At 32.9% G+C, this 13,140-nt stretch overlaps 1 protein-coding gene across 34 annotated transcripts in view; it reads right to left on the reverse strand.

The window, feature by feature from the left end:
* The window catches only part of PLEKHA5 (pleckstrin homology domain containing A5), a 188,782-nt gene that overhangs the window by 157,555 nt on the left and 18,087 nt on the right, over positions 1-13,140 (reverse strand). The window contains exon 4 of one of the 34 annotated variants that reach the window (XM_051961375.1): positions 1,151-1,228. The exons of 32 other annotated variants lie outside the window; for them this stretch is intronic. In XM_051961375.1, coding sequence (XP_051817335.1) covers positions 1,198-1,228 — 31 coding nt within the window. In that variant the 3' untranslated portion in view covers positions 1,151-1,197. Of the gene's footprint in view, positions 1-1,150; positions 1,229-3,223; positions 3,963-13,140 lie in introns of those variants that run through there. One more of the 34 variants, XM_051961371.1, reaches the window with a different exon arrangement.

The raw sequence follows: 13,140 nt of genomic DNA on the forward strand, positions 1-13,140 counted from the left end.
ATAAAAAGGGCAATTAGCAGCAGCTTAAGATTTGGAGTGATCAGTAGATCCCTTCACAGAATTCTGCAGTGGAATAGGGCAGAAAGAAAGCCAGGAATTTAGTCACTCTGAACCTGCTGGCTACTTTACTGAAGCTGAATTCAGTAATAAACAGTCTCAGAGCCAAGACCAATTCAAGAACTTTTGAGAGCACTATGAAGGAAATAGCATCCCAACTTTGCTCTGGAAGCACTGAATGCTTGCGGTTCTCTAACCCAAGGGGGGTCTGAAGATCCCAGAATAACACAATATTTGACTTCAAGAAATTAGCAAGAGGGACTAGACATTTCCTCTGAAATGCTAAGAGCCCGACCCTAATTTCAAGGCTGAAATAGAAAAATCAGCAAACAAACCAGAAGAAAATCCCACCACAAAAAGCTATTATGGTGACAAAGATCTTCAAAGTGCAAACCAGAAGAAAAGAATGACTTTTAAAAAATGATAAAGCCAAGTCTCAAAGATAAATATAGTGTTAGGCACAAATTCAAAGGAAACTCCTGAAAGAAATAAAGCAAGCATTTAGACAACATGAAATTGAGACAAAATAAAACTGAGACAAAAAAAATTGAGAAAATTTAAATTGAGATAAACAAAATTTAAAAAAAAAAAGAATGGAGTAAAACTTATGTTCAGCTGAAGCAAAAATGTTGAGGTATGGGAATCGGGGGAGAGGCCCCCTCTGCTTGGAGCCTCAGGTACAATGTGAAAGAATTCACAAACCCTGAAATCTGTGGCAAAAAAGGATTTTTATTGTTCATTGAAAAGAAGGTTCTCTTAGTAGGCATAATTCCTAATTAAGAATTTGGCAAAGGTGTGTTAACAGAACCCTGGTTCTATGGGCAAATGTTGGCCTGGGGCTGGGAGCTATCTAGGCTAATCAATAAAGGACCATCAGACAGAGATCTCCAATTAAATAAAATCTTAACTGGGAAGTTGAAGGATTTTTCTCAGAGTCTGGGAATTCCCTGAAGGGGATCCAGGCCACCCCCAAAAGAATTCAGTTTCAATGGAGGGCGAATTGACCAAGATCTCTGATCGAATGAATCTACTTGGGAAGGGATTGCCTGGGAAGGTATGTTTTTTCCAGGGGAGAGTCTGAGATTCCACTTACCCTTCTTTTACAGATTAAAGGGGATACAGTTTCAGGGTTCACTCCCATCAAAAGGGGATAGGGATATAAATCATGATCCTTAGACAAAACAACAAAAAAATGTAATTAAAAGAAAGAAACAAGAAGCATACATTTTGATGAAAGATATCAGTGATAATGAAATAAACCAAATGGCATATATATGAATATTTTAAAGAAAAGTTAAATAAGTTATAGGAAATAGTAAAATAATAAAAGTAGGGAAACTCAATTTACCCCCTTCAGACCTAAGTGAATCTAACCAAAAATTAAACAAAAAGTAAAAGACAGTAATAAAATTTTAGGAAAGTTAGATATTATAAACCTATGGCAAGATTAATCAATAAAAACAGAAAGGTGTGTATCTATATATTTTTTTTTAGCTGTGGTTGTTAACTTCACAAAAGTTGACTCTATTTTAGGGCATAAAAATCTCAACAAATGAAGAAAATAAAAAATAAAAAAGGTATGTTTAAGTACCACAGTCCAATAAAATTATATTCAATAAAAGTCTCCTTAAGTAAAAGTAAAACTTTAATTAGTGACTATCATTAAGGATGGGTGGATCAAAGAATGTGTCACAGAAGTTATTCAATAATTTTATTCAAGATAATGATAACAAAGAAAGGGCATACAAAATACAACCAAAGCTATATACATAGAGAAAAATCAACTCCCCTCCCCAAACTAAACAAAACCAAAAGAAGCACATTAATAAATTGGAATGCAACTAATAACAACAACTAATAATGATGGAAAGAAATCTATAGAAAGCAAACCCAGAAAGTAGATTCTAAAAAGTAGGGGCCCTGCAAGAGTCCACTTCGCACTATAAGTGCTTTCTATCCTTTAGAAGAGGTCAAATCAAAAATGTTACCTCAAACCTATCTGATTAATGCTTAGGCAAAAAGTTCCAACTAATAAAGTTCCCAGGTTTTCCAGTTTCCCTCATCCAGCATCTTGAATACCACCCCATATGCTTAGTTATATATTTTTCTTTAGTTATTTTATTTCCCTCCATTTTAACATTTGCTTTTAAAACTTTTGAATTCCAGATTCTTTTTCCCCACCCTCACCTCCACTGAGAAGGTACATGTGAAGTCATGCAAAGCATTTCCATAATAGTCATGTTGTGGAAAAAACAAAACAAACAAAACTACAGATTCCTCTCCATCAAAAAAAAAAAAAAAACCTCAAGAAAAACAAATTTTAAAAAGTATGCTTCAATCTGTGTTCAGATACAATTAGTTCTTTCTCTGAGTATAGATAGCATTTTTCATTATAAGTCCTTCAGAGTTGTCTTGGATCATTGTATTGTTGAGAATAGTTAAGTCATTCACAACTGGTGCTCTTAGAATATCCTTATTACTTTGTACTTAATATATTTCACTTTGTATGTAGTCCATCATAATCACACTACAAATTGTTAGCTATTCCACAATCGATGAGCACCCTCTCAAATTCCAGTTTTTTCCCTTAAGAGTCAAGAGTTGCTATAAATATTTTTGTACACATATGTCCTTTTCCTTTTTTTTCTAATTTATTAAGATTATATTTATTTGTTTCCAATTTTTTTTGTCCTTTTCCTTTTTAAAAAATCTTTTAGGCTACATATGTGGTGGTAGTATTATTAGGTCAAAGGGCAAACATGGTTTTTATAACCCTTTAGGAATACTTTCAAATTGCTCTAAAGAATGGCTAAATCAGTTCACAATTCTAATAATGCATTAATGACTCATTTTTCCCACATTCCCTCCAGCATTGGTCATTTTTTGTGTTTCTGGGCCATCATCCAACCTATTAGATATGAGGTATTTCAGAATTGTTTTAATTTGCATTTCTCTAATCAATACTGAGTTAGAGTACTTTTTAAATATGACTATAAATAGCTCTGATTACTTTATCTGAAAACTGTCCATATCTTTTGATTATTAATTAGTTGGGGAATGGCTATGATTTTTATAAATTTCACTCAGTTACCTATATTTGAGAACTGAAGCCTTTATTAGAGAAACTTACTTCAGCGTATACATACACACACACACACACACACACACACACACACACACACACACACACACATATATATTTCCCCCCCCCACCTTCTAACTGCCCTACTAATGAAAAAGTTCTTATGAGTTACAAGTATCATCATCTCATGTAAGAATGTAAACACATTAACCTTATTAAGTCCCTTATGAATCCCTTTTCTAATTGCCTTTCTATGCTTCTCTTGAGTCTTGTATTTGAAAATTAAAATTTCTATTCGGCTCTGGTCTTTTTATCAAGAATGCTTGAAATGTTCTTGAAAGACCAAATGGACAACTTAATATTGTCATAGGTAATGTAGTATATGTAACCCCATTCCTTTTTTTTTTTTTTTTGGTAACAATAGTTTTTCTTTTTCAAAATACGTGCAAAGATATTTTTCAACATTCTTTATATTCTAAATTTTTCTTCCTCCTCTCCATCTAGATTCCCTAGACAGCAAGTGATCCAATATACATTAAACATGTACAATTCTTCTAAACTATATCCACATGTATCATGCTGCATAAGAAAAATCAGATCAAAAGGGGAAAAAAATTAGAAAAAAAACACAAGCAAACAGATGACAACAAAGGCGAAAATACTTTGTTGTAATCCACTTTCAGACTCATGGTTCTCTTTCTGGATGCAAATGGCTCACTCCATCACAAAATCTTGTTGCAGCTGTGTACGATGTTCTTTTGGTTCTCACATCAGTTCATGTAAATCTCTCCAGGCCTTTTTGAAATCAGCTAGGTCATCATTTCTTATAGAACAATAATATTTCATTACATTCATAAACCATAACTTATACAGCCATTCTCCAACTGATGGCACTCATTCATTCAATTTCCAGTTCCTTATCACTGCACAAAGGGCTGCTACAAACATTTTTACATATGTGGGTCTTTTCCCCTCTTTTATAATCTCTTTAGGACACAGATCCTGTAAGAAACTGCTGGATCAAAGTATATGCAGTTTGATAGCCCTTAGGGCGCACACGAGCACACACACACACACACACACACACACTCTCTCTCTCTCTCTCTCTCTCTCTCTCTCTCTCTCCTCTCTCTCTCTCTCTCTCTCTCTCTCTCTCTCTCTCTCTCCAAGAATTAGACAAAAAATTAGATGTGGTAAGCATCAAATAGTGTTGTTAAAAATAAAATAATATTCTGATAGGAAATAACTATTTGCTGATGTGGAAATCATAACTGTATCACCTATCAGTGTACAAAGATCAAAATTTGTACAAGAACAATAAAAATGAAAAAAAATATGAAATGCAACAAAAACAACTTTAACTTTATCCATTTAAAACTTACCAATTTATAAGCTGCTGGTAAATGTGAGAGTGACAATAAGGATTCCTGTTATCTAAACAACTGTAGATCAATTGGCATAAGGAAACAGACCACAAGAATGCAGAAACTATTTCTATCATCAGACATTTGATTTCTTTCTAAGTATAATAGCAACACTTATTTAGAGTACAAATTTCAAGAAGTAACAAGAAAAAGGTGGAAGATTATGAACAAAACAAGAGAACAACAGAGCACTATGAGGAAAACAAGTTTATAGAAAGCTTATCAGGAGACTCATGCAAAGAAATGCTGTAGGGTACTGGCTGAGATGCAAAGAGCAGGTAAACCATACATGGGATTCCCTACTGATAGAATAAAAATTTTTAGCCTGAAGATACACTATTCCTTTAAGTATATAAAAAGAAAAAGGATGCCAAAGGCATGGAAAAATATCTTAGATCTTACTGTTACCCAAAAAAGGTACCTGCAGGAATATCAATAATCAACTCGAATATCTACTTTTCTATTTCTAAAAGTTTTACAAGCGTAATCTACATTTGCAGTGAAGGCATCTTTGATAGATACAAAATGGAAAGAGGCAACATTTCATAAACTATTATTTTAGATCAGGCTAAAGTTTTACAGTTATACAATGACTAAAAGGTAAATAGAATACATGATCCTATTTGACTATTGTAAAAATTTGACTTAGTAGGATAAAATGTTCTCTTAAAAGAATTTTTCCAATAAGGCTGTCACTCATACATAGGTTAAAAAGTTTGCTTGAAAGGTGCAAAGATAAATTGATCCAATGATCCCTTGAATATAAAGCAAGGCATAAATAATGGAGGCTTTTGATCAGTTTATCAGAGACATTTGTCACTGTTGTGTAAGAGGTCCAATACAGACTCCAAATGGAAAAAGAATTCCTTTTATGTGGTAAGGTTCTTCAGGTATGTTCTTGTTTACAGATAACGTGCTGAATGCATCTAGTTGTGTTAATAGGTCTTTTAAATATGGTCCAAGAGAGAGTTAACTGTCTACATGGAAAAAACCAAGTAGATGAAGAATGTGCATCATCAAGACTGACAGACAGTTGGGTGGTATCCTGGGCATTACTTGCTGTGCCAGGCCATCAGCCCTTAGGAAATAATTAGGCTACACAGTATGGGTGATTTAAAGCATAGATAGCTCCTGAACATGAAAAATAGGAAAAGGGATAAGCTAAGTGCACTAAGGTCTGCTTTTTAGAAACTTCTGTATAAACCAATGCTAAGAAGGGAGGATAGTTCTTCAAACCTAACGGATTTTTTTTTTTTAATTTTAGAGTAAGCAGTTGTCATTGACCTGGCTATGTCCTCACTTGTACCTATAAATACACACACACACACACACACACACACACACACACATCTTTGCTGTGCATATTTAATAAAAAGTTAGTTATTATCCAAAAACTATTTCAATTATTTTCTTTAAAAATTATTTGGAAAACATGTATCTGCCTCATGGATATATAATCCTTTCAGGTCCTGAACTTGCACCTGAGACCAGTGTATAGCTTGGCCTAAGGAACGTGTTAGTCAACAGAGTATTATGAGATTGAAAATGGGATTGTGGTTTTCTAGGATGGGAGCTAGCAGTCATGAAGAAAGCATTACTGGGGTGCCCTAACATTAATTCCAAAAAATTTTGGCCTCTCTGGGATAAATTTCTCCAGTGATAAACACTAGAGCAAAGACCCAGAAGAGCTGGTTCTGATGGAAGAAGGAACAAGATGGCAAAAGAAAAAATAAAATAAAAATCAGGCCTCGATATTATTCCCTGCCAATTTTTAATTACTACTGAGAAGCTATCGACTGAATTACAAGACTGAATAGAGGAAGAGAGGTTAGGTTCCAACCCTAGACTTATTTTGTCCCAAGAAATTTGAGCTATTGCAAATAAAGTTCAATTTGGGACTTTGTGGTAGAAGTAGGCTGTTTATACACAAATAAAGAAAGAATAACTTCCTGACCCAGATTCTCCCATTCTTCTGGGCTCCAACCTGACATCCCAAATTGGCACCTGCAAGATAAACCCAATAGCTACGTCAAGACACATTCTGACATGGGACAGTAAATTGAAAGAGATTGAGAAATATTCAGAAAAGGAAATAAATTGCTTGCAGGCTAAACATTCTCTGAAAAGAAGGCTTATGGGCTTGCTGGTTTTTTATGAGCAATGAATGAACACTGATTAGTTACTGACACTGATTTCATAAATTTGGGGAATTAACTGAGGATCCCCATTACAAGATTGTTTTAATACCATTTACTGTAGGGATAAGAGTTTTATCTCTGTTCTTATGGATATTTTGAAAATGATACTTTTAAATTGGTTGTCACTAAATTCACTTAAAAACAATAATTCTTCTCCTAACATGATGCACAAAGAAATGTGTATTTTAAAAAAATTAATATACATGTATAACCAGAAAAAATAAAACATTAATTTTCAAAAATAAATGAAGCCAATAATTCTGAGACAGGGTTGACAGACTTCACTAGCCTGCCAAAGAAGTCTATGACATAAAAAAGGTTCAGAAGCTTTGTCCTTGCTGAGCTCTCAATAAGCTGGATAGGTAAGAGGTTGGCTGGGAAATCAGGAAAATGTTGCTTGACTGATCCTTCTACATACAAGAGAAAATGTCAAGGGCTAGGTCATAGGACTTCCAGAGGAACTTGAGAATCACTACATTTTCAAAAACATTTCAAAACAATTTTTTTTCAAAAAAATTCTACTTATTCAGGAATGAATGCATCTCTGCTGTGAAGAAGAGTTACAGCCAAACTCCTGGGGGAAACGGAGGCAAGGGAAGGGGGAGGGAGATATCTTAAGTCAAGAGATGAGTTTGTAAGTAAGGGCATTATAAAAACTTAGTTTATGCCGCTGGATACAAATTTGCAGCTATGTTGGAGTAAATATGTCCTTCAAGCCCTATTTCTGGTTGCTCTCCACCTGGTGCCATCCATGTAGTATTATAAATTGAGTGATAGACCTGAAGTTAGGAAGTTCAAATCTTATCTCAAGATATAGTTACTAGCTCTGTAACCTTGAGGAAATCATGTAACTTCTCTCGGCCCCGTTTTCCTGACCTATAAAGCAGAAGTTACAGTCACAGTTATTTGATGGAGTTACTGTGAAGATAATAGAGATAGTCAAAGAACATTAGCCTTTATATATATTATTGACAAAACCCAGCAAAAGCTGAAAGAGAAGTTTCATTCAAAATAATTACAAAATACTTAAACTATCTGGGCACTGACCTAATGACACATTAAGAATTTACATGAATACAACTGTAAAACTATAAAAATAAAGGAATGCTTAAGTAACTGAAGAAATAGTAACTATGTCAACATAATAGATTCTATCTAAATTAATTTACAAATTTAGTTCTACACTAAAACTATCATTTTAGCATCACAGAACTAGGAAAATAATTACAAGATTTAACTAAATAACAAACAGTCAAGATCATGAAAGAAAATAATGAGGGTAAGATGAGAGGGGGATAGTAAGAATAAAAAAGGACTAGCAGTACTAAATCTCAAATTAAACTATAAATCAGTATTCAAAAGCCATGTGATACTGGATCAAAAACAAAAGCTGATCAATAAAAGGGATTATGTAAACAAGAAATAAAAACAAGTGAACCTATTTGCACAGTGTTCAATAAACTCAAAGACATCATCAATCAGTCTGAGGCAAAGGCTCCTTATTCAGCAAAAACTGCCAGGAAAACTTCAAGGCACTTTGACAGAAATTAGGTTTAGATCAACATTAGACTCACAAATATAGTTAGAAAAATTAGAGTAGAAAGATAAAGAGATATCTCACACTATGGCTAGGGGAAAAATTCTCAACTAAAGAGAAAAAGGGCAAATCAATAAACATTATTTAATTGCCAACTATGTGCCAGGCAATAAAGTTAAATCCTAGAGATACAAAAAAAGGCAAAAACCATTAATGTAGTTAAAACAGAAGGGAAATAACTTTATGCTGCAAATTTCCTTGGCAGATATAATATCCAAGACATATAGGGGATTGATATAAATATGTGAGCTACTCCCCAATATATAAGAAGTCAAGACATAGTAGTAGCCATTTCTCAAGGGAAGAAATAAAAGCAAACAAGCTTATGAAAAATGTTCTAAATCAGTAATGAGAAAAATGCAAATTAAAACAACTCTGAGATCAAATCTCATATCCAATAGACTAGTAAAGATGAAAATGCAATTCTTGGAATGACTCTGGGAGAAGAGTCACACTTTTGCCCTATGAATTGAACTATAAAGTAGTTCAATAATTCTGGAAAGCAATTTCAAACTATACCTAAGTCACCAAATTGTACATACTTTTTTTTAGTTTGTAACATTCATTTTATTTTTTTAAAATAAACTTTTTATTTTTCAAAATGTATGCAAAGATAGTTTTCAACACTCACCCTTGCAAATCCTTCTTGTTCCAAATTTTTCTCCCTTCCTTCCCTGAACAACAACTAATACAATATAGGTTAAATATATTTCCACATTTATTGTGCTGCACAAGAAAAAAATTAGATCAAAAGGGAAAAAAAGATGAAAGAAAAAAAATAAATGAACAAACAACAACAAAAAAAGGGAAAATACTATGATTTGATCCACATTTAGTCTCCCTGATTCTCTCTCTGGATGCAAATGGCTCTTTCCATCAAAAATATTTTAGAATTGCCTTGAAATATTGTTGAAAAGAGCCAAGTCCATCACAGTTGATCATCACATAATCTTATTTATTTGTGCATACCTTTTGACCCCATGATCCCACTACTAGGAATACAGCCTTTTTTTTTTTTTTTTTTTTTTGGTAAATAATTATAACTTTTTATTGACAGAACCCATGCTTGGGTAATTTTTTTTTACATTATCCTTTGTACTTACTTCTGTTCCGATTTTCCCCCTTTCTTCCCCTCCACCCCCTCCCCCAGATGGCAAGCAGTCCTATACATGTTAAATAGATTACAGTATATCCTAGATACAATATATGTGTGCAGAACTAAACATTCTCTTGTTGCACAGGGAGAATTGGATTCAGAAAGTAAAAATAACCCGGGAAGAAAAACAAAAATGCAAACTGTTTACATCCATAGGAATATATCCTGAAGACCACTCCCCAAAAGAAAAGACACAAGGACTGATAGCAGCATTACATAATGAAATACTAAGTACTATAAAAGATGGCAAATATAACAGATTTAGAACAAGTTAGAAAGACATGCATGAAGTATACAAACGAATTTTTATGACAATAATAATGTAGGGAAAAAAAAACATGAAAGGCTACAGAACTTTGATCATTGCAATAATAAGTCATGGCTTTAAGAACAATGATGAAATGTGTTATACTTCTACAGAGGTGATGGACTCAAGGTGGAATCATATTTTCAGACATAGATAATGAATTGACTTGTTTTTTAAAATTTTGTTTACTTATTACAAGGCAATCTAAGGGATAGCAGACAGAGGAATTAATGGATACATGATGCAAAACAAACTGATTTTGTTAATATTATGGTAAATTTAATATACTTAGAAATAAACTATCTAAGTTTTATAGTTTCATATTTAATTCTTTTGTTGTTTATATGCTGAAATGTTGACATTTACTAGGTTTACAATAAAAACTAAGTTTTAAATGCTCATACAAAATGAAAATAAAGATCTATGACTGAAAAGAGTGGTCCAGTCATAGAGCAAGGGGTAATTGAAAGAATACATGCTCCACTGGTAAATAGGCAACATAAAAAAAAAAAAAAACTAGTGGAAAGTCATCAGCACATTGAATGGACACCTTCTACCAAAAGCAGGTTAGATTTATGGGAGTCCATGTACTTCAGGAACCAAATAATCAGCAAACATGGATGAGTTTTGATCTGTGTTACTGGAAGAAACCCTCACATCAATGATCAAAGAAAATATTGCTGAAAATACTACTTACTTTCCACGCTGTGGGAATGTGTAGAATACATCTTTTAATATATTCTAATCAATTATAGGTAATCATCACTTTATAACATATTATAAAGCTTTGTATATCTGTGAAATTTCTCCCTACTAGACTATAAATTCCTTGGATATAAGAATTGTGTCTTACTTCATTCACCTTTGGTAGCCTTAATATTTATTTGCTTAGTATAGTAAATTACAAAAATACAGTATTTTGTTTGAGGATAAATGTTTGAGGGACGGAGGTATAGTATTATTCAAATACATAATTCTCTCAAATGCTAAAAAAATGAATGGCATGCCAGATTTTTATATTGGAACAAATTTCATTCTTTATTATCCAGAATCTTCCCAAAGAAGAAAAAACTTATTTCCAAAGTGCTGAGGGAAAAATAATGAAGATCTGGAAGATCTGGCTCTGGATTCTGGGGCCCTAGATTTAAAATCTGGCTTTTACTACTTATTACATATGTGACCCTGGAAAAGTTAGTTACTCTTAGGAGGCTGAATTACACAATCTCCAAGATCCTTTCCGGTTAGAGACTTATAATATTGTGCTACAAATATAGCCTTTCTGTGGATTAAAAAAAATATTTAACAAATCCATTTTTCAAAAAGTCTAGGCCTGAAAATAGAAATTTCTAAACATTTTAAAGAAAATTATTCTTTTCAAGAGAAAAAATGACAACTTTAGGAGTGTGCGCGCGCGCACACACACACACACACACACACACACAGATAGACATAAATTCTTTATGAGGTAAGGGCATTTAAAATTAAAATTACTTTGGGATGTGTGGTGTTAACATTTTTAACACTGAAAGTAATAACAGCAAACAAGGTAGGAAATATTTTGCAGGGTGGTAAGTCAAAAAAAAATCTACTGGAAGCTGGTCTGAAAAGCTGGTCTAAGACTCCCTTACCATCTGACTGAACGAAGTTATACTCCAATTCTAGCTTCAATTTTCTTATAAATAAGATAAATACAGTAATAGTGTCTAAATCACAATGTTATTTCAAGGATCAAATGAGAAAATATAGAGTATTCCAAAAGTTTTAGTGCAGTTTTAAGTTATTAAAGCTTTTAGATAAGCACTTTAAATTGCTTGGCCATAAGCTAGAGTTTATATGAAAAATCTATACTAACCCTATACTAAATCTTTCGTGATACCTTGTATCTGGTCAAGCATCTTAGAGTACTATCTAAATGTCAGCTATTATTATTTGCAAAAGACAACGCAGAGAGGAATTTAGTCAACACACTGAACAACAGCCAAAACAGGAGGCCCCAGTTTAATAAGATTACCTCTTAATAGGGAAAAAACAAACTCATCATAAGAACAATATAGGAGAAAGTATGGCTTAGTTTATGTGCAAAAGATTTGGGTTTTAGTGACCTACAAGATAAAAAAAAATTAATTAAGCATCATTAAGCTACACTAAGAATCTGTCCATAAAAAGGAGATGATAAGATGCCTTAGTCAGGCTTCCTACCTTTGTCTAAGAGGTAAAAAGACTAAGAAGGACAATGATGAACTGGAGAGCGTCCAGAGAACTGTTTTCAAAAGATTAAAGATAATGGACACATGCTGTATAAGTTCTACCTGAAGGACAAAGAATGTTTTATCATGGAAAAGACTACTTGGGAACAGGGTGGGGAGAAACAGAAGAAATTTCCTCCCACACTTACATATTTCTACTTGAAAATAAAAGAAAATTTAAACTCATAAGAGTAAATTTTAAGTTTGTAGAAATAACCAAACATTTCAACAGTAGAATGCCTTGATAATCTATTCTGAAAAATGGGAGAGGCAAGAATTGATAGTGTAACTAAGGGTAGAGAATATATTATATTATACTATATTTTATTATATTATAATGTATTATAGTATTATCTATATTAAATATATTATATCATTTATATTATATAATATTATGTTATAATACCATCTCATTTGATCCATTCAATACCCCTGTAAGGTAAGTGCTATCATTATTATTATTTTATAGTTTAAGGAAACTGAGGAAGACAGACTGCCCAGAATCACATAGCTAGTTAAGTGTCTTGAGACCAGATTTAAAATCAAATAATTAAAATGTAACATATACTTCATAACTCATATCCATAGTACTTTAATGGGTACAAGCACATCCCTCACAAGAAACTGAGGAAGACACAGTCACAGGTCTATGAATATTACTTGTAAATAAAGTCTGAATTCATATTTGTGGATTCCAGTCTGCATATTCTTTCTATTTCATCAACTTGATTCTCTGCAGTGTAGAATAAGATTCCATTTCTTTCAAGGTCAATATTTTTAGGATTCATCTCTTTTCAAGAAATCTACAAATGTGTATTTACCCACATATCACATTACTGAATAACAGCTTTTCAAACACTTGCTAATAACTCCATTGAAATTCCTGCTTCTTGGTGAGGGAGCAATGCTCTAATGTTCTCTTTACAGTTTGAAGAAGAGAGTTAGCTATAATTTTTGTGCTATAATGTTCATCAAGATTTTTATTTAGACCCCAAAAATGTGCTCTCTGAAAAAGATAATTTAGAGCACCCAAATCAAAGACAGAAAATATGCTTATAAACAGAATAAAACTT

The sequence above is a fragment of the Antechinus flavipes genome, chromosome 5 (assembly GCF_016432865.1).
Source record: "Antechinus flavipes isolate AdamAnt ecotype Samford, QLD, Australia chromosome 5, AdamAnt_v2, whole genome shotgun sequence".
In the NCBI taxonomy this organism is placed as follows: domain Eukaryota; kingdom Metazoa; phylum Chordata; class Mammalia; order Dasyuromorphia; family Dasyuridae; genus Antechinus; species Antechinus flavipes.